Source organism: Quercus suber, unplaced genomic scaffold (assembly GCF_002906115.3).
Source record: "Quercus suber isolate HL8 unplaced genomic scaffold, Cork oak 2.0 scaffold_232, whole genome shotgun sequence".
In the NCBI taxonomy this organism is placed as follows: domain Eukaryota; kingdom Viridiplantae; phylum Streptophyta; class Magnoliopsida; order Fagales; family Fagaceae; genus Quercus; species Quercus suber.
Genome location: NW_027069689.1, coordinates 951277 through 958790, shown reverse-complemented (window position 1 = coordinate 958790; position 7514 = coordinate 951277). Strand labels below are relative to the sequence as shown.

The 7514-nt window shown below is 32.9% G+C and overlaps 1 protein-coding gene across 1 annotated transcript; it reads left to right on the top strand.

The window, feature by feature from the left end:
* Positions 1–4517: 4517 nt before the first annotated feature.
* On the top strand, positions 4518–6860 carry LOC112016536 (uncharacterized). The gene is made up of 2 exons (XM_024049092.2): positions 4518–6346; positions 6546–6860. The coding sequence occupies exons 1-2, from the start codon at positions 4582–4584 to the stop codon at positions 6653–6655; spliced, it is 1875 nt and encodes a 624-aa protein (XP_023904860.2). The 5' UTR covers positions 4518–4581; the 3' UTR covers positions 6656–6860.
* The last annotated feature ends 654 nt before the right edge of the window (positions 6861–7514 follow it).

Genomic DNA, 7514 nt, shown 5'->3' with positions numbered 1-7514 from the left:
GATTCTTGATCTCAAAATCTTACAAGTCTACCATCTAATAAATGGCTCAAAATGATTATCAATAGTCTGACTAAAATCTAAATTACGTATGAATAGAATAGCTAATAGTAATCTAGTATCATAGTGCTACATTATTATTTGTAATTTCAATAGGTTTTTGAACTTAAATGATGCTTAATCTTACAATATGATCTTGTTGATCATTCCTCTGTTTTTATGTAGGATCTTAATTTTAACAACCTTATAGTATATACCACGTTCTATGGGATATCAAGGTTTTCTAGAGTAGTTCTCCGTTTAATATGTTTCTTATTCATTCTTACAACAATTGTATTTGCTTTATTGATCCTTCTGTCATTTGTTGTTCTTCCAAAAAAAAGTTTATTATGGAATTAATTATCCTTTCTGTCTGATAAAGTAGAAACAGAAGATGACACAACATAGCCTTTAGGAAAAAGATTGTGGAAATTGGGTGCCCTAGTGAATGCTAAGCATGTCCCTATTAGCATATAAATTTGTTTTACACGTTCTGTGTCATGCCAAATCTCTTTAAATGTGTTTCACTTTTTGAAATACTTTACAAGATGGAGTGCTTGGCAATTTGGAAGAATTCATTGGTGCTTACCACCACTATGATAGCAAGTGATAAGGTCAAGTTTGCATAATGCAAAAGTAACATGTTTTCTAGGCAGTATTTGTAGACTTACCTTTCTTCTTTATAAAGTCTAATTTATAATCAAGAATTATGAAATGGTCAAAAGTTGGAACAGTAGAGTTGAAACATTTGATCAACTTTCTCTAGTTTTGGTATTGCTGCAATTGTCTATTAGTAGCTTTGCCCATTTAGTTTTTTCTTCTTGTTAACGTTTAGCATATTTTGTACGTGATTATGTAGATTTATTTATAATTAGCATTCCTCTTGATAGCGGCTTTACTTGAATCATCAATTATCCTTAATTCAATCAGGGTCTCACAGGTCAATTGTTTTACATATATGGACATGTTATACAGACACTTTGTACCAAACAATACATAGATGCCATTCAGTACATTCATATATGTTTCTCTATTGTGCTGAAAAATACATAAATTTCATTCAGATTAAGAATATTCCTATTTGTACACTTTTCTTAAGCTTGTAAACGTGTGAAGGCCAGCGAGCCTAAGCTTGGATTCTTTTCATTCATGCTAAGACAACAAGTCAAGTTAATGCATGAACTCTCTCCCAGTTTTCTATCACAAACTTTCTAAAATAATCCTATTCATGTTGTGTAGAGAAGAAAAATGCTTTCTTGTATGCTGCTTGTTGCTGTTTCCTTTACTATTGCAGACTAATCTGTGAAATATAATAATTTGTTTTTATTTTTACAGAATAGCCTATGTTATTTGCACTAAAAGATGTTTACTTCTTATACTAATAAAACATTTATGTTTTTAGCCAATTGTCTTGTAACTCTGTGGTATAGTTGATTCTCTCAATGGAGAGTATCTGAGTTCAAACTTCCACTCCTCCACTTGTAAAAAAGAAAAAAAAAAAAGGTTCCAGATATAAGAATCACTGTTCTACAACATCCTGGAGCCTTGGCCAATATTGTTGAGATAGCAGATTCTTCTTGGTATTTGGTATAACTATGCTAATCAATTGAAGTTTCCTTGTACATGAATACTTTTAAAGGACACAAGGACTTTGTCTTTTGCTGGGTAGAAGGATATAAGGAATTTAATCAAACTAAAGAAGCCCTTAATTAGCTTCATAGTTTGCTGTGTTCTGATAGCGTATCTAGTCTTCATCATTATAAGCTTAGAAACAGACAGCAATTTTCCACGCCAATTGTACTTAAAAGCAATAAAATACAACAATATGCATCCTAGTACAAGATATTCAAATAGGAGATTAATAAAACATCAGGATAAAATACTATCAACATCAACAGGGCCAAATCCAATGGTTTTAAGGCATAGGGTTATTCTTTAATCCCAATTACCAGTACTAGACAAGGATTAAAATGTGTAAAAACCAGATTTTCATGCTTTTATCTATATATAGGACATTATAAGGTATAGCCGCTTCTTGAGACCTACACCAATTGTACATATACTGATTTTTAATTTGTTTTTAGAATTGGATTCTACGGTTCTTCCTTATGGTGCTTAATATTTATATGGGGTAAAAGTTGAAGCATGTTGAAGGGACCACATGCAGTTTCTGTAATTTAGAGAGACAATTTCCCATATCTAAGCTGTGGTCCCTCGCAACTTTCTGCAGCAAGCCCATATGTGCACAATAGATTTAAGATATAACATTATCATAACTTGGAAGTGGAAGAATCACAGGGAATTGTGAGCTATATAATTAATCTTTGACATATGACATCCATATCTGATCGTCTTATTCTATTTGAAAAAGAGTAATGTTTTCTTCTTTTTTTCCCATATGTGCACAATAGATTTAAGATATAACATTATCATAACTTGGAAGTGGAAAAATCACAGGGAATTGTGGGCTATATAATTAATCTTTGACATATGACATCCATATCTGATCATCCTTATTCTATTTGAAAAAGAATAATGTTTTCTTCTTCTTTTCAAATGTGAATATGAGTAATGCTACATAGGTAAAACTCAATCACATTTTCTTAAATTGAAGTACCATAAGTTTTCTAATTAAATTTAATCATGTGATTCATTAGTCAGTATAATTAATAACTAATGAACTACATGGTTGAATTTAAATGTTCTTGAGAAATATATTGTTGTTTTTGTCGCATTGGTCAATACAACATGTAGTCATGAAATTCTGTTTAAATTGTGTCCATGTTACAAAAGACTAACAAATGGATATGTTAATTTTTTAAACATAAAACAAAGAAAAATACTAAAAATATTACTATATAACCTTTACAGACTATTGTATATTTATAGTGTTGATTTGGTACTAACCACATTCATTGTCACTTTATAGTTCATAGTAAAAGTGATAGAACCTATAGCAATGCCCTTTGAAAATTACAGCTCATATATAAAAGTAATGAATATACCATGAAGTTACTGTTTAAATTATCAAAGCGTTTGAAGAGGTATAGGAGTAGCATGCAATAGAGCTGTTGACAAAGAAGCTTAAACGAAAATCTAGAGTAGACAACATCATGACAATTGTACATAGATATCCGGAAGTTTTGTCCTCACATGAGTTCATATATTTGTAATTTTTAGGAGGTTCAAAGATTTTGCCTTGCTTACGTGATCCCTTTAAAAGACAAAGATGCACTTCAACAAGAGATATGATGTCCAGCGACGAGAATGAGAAAAAGTAGAAGCAGCAAAGTGCTAAAGTGATTGTTTAGAAAGCAAATTTAAACCTAGTATAATGTGGAGGTCTAAACCCTAGCAAGCAAGTTGAAAGGTGAGGACCACTTGCTTTCTGATGTGGGAATCACTTGCAAAGCAGAGAAAAGAATATAAATATTATAATAAAAATATTATAATTACAACCAATGCAAGAAAAAAAAAGACCCTAAAAACGTAGAATTAAACCAGATAATATGAAAACATTAAGTTTTAGATGGGCTTAATTATCTGTTTTTTCACTGTGTCCTGTGAAGCATTGAGCATTACATTATATATTCAGAGTGACTAGCTAATATCATCTTATTATTATGGAAGACATGAAAAATCTATCAGCTAGTGCTGGATATGCATGTTCAACTTTGCAGCTTAAAATGCAGCTTAAAGTACTTGGAAATTTGGAATGCACAGAGTGAAACACTCAAACAAATTCTGTACTTTTTCTGCAGAACTGAATATATAAGTAAAAACTGCCAAATGCTTAATTTATTAAAAGAAAAGAAAAGTGAATTAGCTAGTTAGATTTCTTCTTTAAAATTTGATGCCCTCGTGACTATTGGTCTCTCATGATCAAGCACGTAAACAAATGCAGCAAAGTACAGTTTGAGTCAGAAGTAGCATAATTCACCCTTTCACTTCCTGCAGCTAGCTGCAACTACACCAGTCAATCGGCCACTCCCACATCCACTTTCCAAAACTTTCTTTTTCTCATTATACATCCACAAATGGTTTACATAACTCGTGATTAGTACATAACAAAAGTGGTTCACAGGTGGATAAAGTAAAAATAATTTTAGTTCCAATCATGTTAAACTATGTTAAGTGTTATAAAAAATGTTCTGTTACTAATATTACTTAAATGAGTGATGTTAGAGATACTACAAATTTTACTACATAAAATTTACAAATTAATGTATATATTAGGTGTTTGAAGCCTGATAAGTAATAATTACATTCATTATTACATTAGTTTATAATTAAGTTTAATATAATAAAATTTATAATAACTTAAAAAATTTCCTAGAATCTCTTTATATAAGCCATTATGTCAGGTGGTTGAAGCCTAATAAGTAATAATTGAGTTTATTATTTCCTAGAATCTCATTATATAAGCCATTTACCCTCAGCAAATACAAAACCCTAAAACCAAATTTTGTCAGTTCCATGGATTCCCTTAAGAAAAAGAAGATCAACCCCTTCACCATCTCCACCACCCAAACCGCTATTGCCAACATGTGCAAGGAGGAGCAGACTTGCACTAATCCATCTTGTTTCTTTTGCACAATGAAAGAGCCAGAACCATCACTCAGGAGAGTTGCGATAGCAAACTTTTTCAAGGAAATGCCTTTCACAGACCACCAAGACCATGTTTTGGTGCTTAGTGGTCTGTGGCATGTGGCTATGACTCATCCTGATGACCCAGAGTTCCCCTCCCTCGGCATATTCAAGTGCATGGCAAACTTAATCTACAAAGGTATCAATGATAGAAATTGGCTTCTCAAAGACCAAAACATTTATATACCTTATTATGCTGCTCATGTCATTGGCTCTTACACTATGAACAAGGTTGAGTTCACAGAAATAGCAGTCCAGCAAGGTGTCATACCACCATTAATGGAGCTCTTAAGAGGAAAGATCAGCTGGGTTGAGCAAAGGGTTGCGGTCAGAGCACTTGGCCACCTGGCTAGCTATGAGAAAACCTTTGAAGCTGTAGCAAAGTATGAAGAAGAAGTGATCAAGTTAGCTATGAAATTAGCTTGCACTTGCCTAGAAGTGGTGTATATTAACTTTGTTGGGGTGAAGAATATAAATAAGAGAGTGAAGTATCATTGTGATTTGCTTACTAGAGGTATTGGAGATTCAGAAATGGAGGACAGGAAAGGTGAAGAATGGGCTAGTCAACTTCAGTGTTGGTGTCTATATCTCCTAAATTGCTTTGCTTGCAAAGAGAGGTCTTTGAGTCTCATTTGTAGGCAAGACTTTTTGGAAAAACTGTGTGGTATGTGGGGTGGATTGGTGAATCACTCTTCACCAGCTTGGGTTGGACTCGTTAGAATATTGTGTTATAGTAAAGATGGAAGAAAATACATTGCTGAATCCAAAGAGATTATTGAGAATGTCTGTAATCTTTCAAGATCTTCAGATGATTGGCAGTACATGGGCATAGATTGTCTACTATTACTTCTCAATGACCAAAATACCAGGTACAAAGTTTTTGAGATAATTGCTTTGTTTGTTATTGATTTGGTTGAACTTGGAAGCCTTGGAGATAGGCCAAACTTGGGTGAAACAATCACAAAAGCACTCCTTTTAGATTACAAACAAAGTAAAGTTAAGTTCAGAAACCAAAGAGTCCAAAGAGCTTTGCAAGATGTCTGGAATTTGAAAGTTGAGAGGAGGAAGAAAGAGAAACTAATGAGTGAAGATAAACTTGAAGAGAAAAGGGTTTTAGTGTGTCTGATTAAACAAGAAGCAAACCATATGTTTTGGTTAGGTGAAATAGAAGAAGCTTTAGCTAAGTACACTGAAGCATTAGACCTATGCCCATTAAAGTCAAGGAAAGAAAGAATGGTGCTATATAGTAATAGAGCTCAGTGTCATTTGCTACTTAGAGATCCAGATTGTGCTATTAGTGACTCAACTCGTGCTCTTTGCTTAGCCACTCCAGCCAATTCTCATAGTAAAAGTCTTTGGAGAAGATCACAAGCTTATGACATGAAAGGGTTAGCCAAAGAGAGCTTGATGGATTGCATAATGTTCATCAATGGTTGCATTAAGTCTGGCGTGACCAAGCGCGTGAAGATCCCATATTATGCCGCGCGTATGATCAGTAAACAGATGGATGCCACGTGGCTATTCGCGGCTGCCCGGTCGAAGACAACGAGCAGTCAAGCTAGAAAAGTCAAAGAATCTGACGGTGACTATGAGTGCAACAATGACGAGCAACAGCGTGGTGAAATGATGAGGGTGATGATAGAGAACAAGGATTTCTTATCTGGTAAGTAAAAGTTTTTTTGAGTTTGATCATTCATATAAATATACAGTACAAATTAAATTTCTGTGATTAATTTGAATTTCAAATAGGGTTTCCCACGTTTTACCTATTACATCGTGGCGTGCCAAAAGTTTGTGTAACTTTTTACGTGTGATATGAAAACTGCAAAATGTCAATCACTTTTTGATGGTAACTTTTACAGGTTTGTCCACCATTATTGAGGAGCCTCTGCTCGTAAAAGAAGTGAATAGGAGAAAAGTGGAAAGGGCAAGAAGGAGATCAAAGAAAGCTGTTATGGCTCGATCCATGTAGGTCCAGTGGGCCAAGTTGGAGCAAATATCCGGTGTATGCCATCAGATTCATCATATATGTGTAACATGTGATGGGCCTCATTTTGATAATATTTTTTTTTACCATTAACTGTATCCTAAATGCTTGTAAAAGACTGCGAAATTTTCAATCTGGGTCAATTAGTTTGACCAATAGTCGCACTTGGAAGCAATTTACAGGATAAGTATGGTATTTTTGAAGTAAATATGTGTATGTTTATTTATTTATTTAATTTTCTCTGCAACTGAGCATATTATTAGATAAATTTATAGGATTAGGGTTTCTCAAGAACATTCCCTGGAGTTCATTTTTGTCTTTTGATGTAATTTTAGGTCACAAACTAAGAGTTATAGTGTTATACATATTACACACACAGTTACACGAAAAAAAAAAAAACCAATATCCAAAATTCACTTTTGTGATTATGTTGGCTTTAATTGTAGATTGAGGGCAGGAGCGGCTCAAATATTAGGCTATTTAAGCAATGACTTAAGGCCTAAAATAGAATATATTTTTTCTATTTATCTTATAATATTGCCCAAAAATAATTTTAAAAAAATGTAAGACATCTCACTTTAAAAGGAAAAAAGAAGAAGATATATTCTATTACCCAATAAAATGTTGTGTGTAAAGGTTTTAATTAAGGCTCAAATATTTAATAAAAAATATTTAATATTTTTTATTAATACATTTTACTCTTTTTTACAATATTATACTCTTTTTTAATTTTCAACGCTTTATTAATACATTTTACTATATTTGTGTGTTTGTAGTTTATGAGTGAAAAAAATTTTTAATCTTCCAAAAATTTTACTATTTCTTTCTCTCTCTATCAAAATTA

What these genes read in the sequence shown, in the direction of transcription:
- LOC112016536 (XM_024049092.2), top strand. Translation starts at nt 4,582, where the DNA reads ATGTGCAAGGAGGAGCAGACTTGCACTAATCCATCTTGTTTCTTTTGC. An exon ending in GAACAAGGATTTCTTATCTG is followed by an intron (nt 6,347 to 6,545) that starts GTAAGTAAAAGT and finishes TAACTTTTACAG; the next exon opens with GTTTGTCCACCATTATTGAG.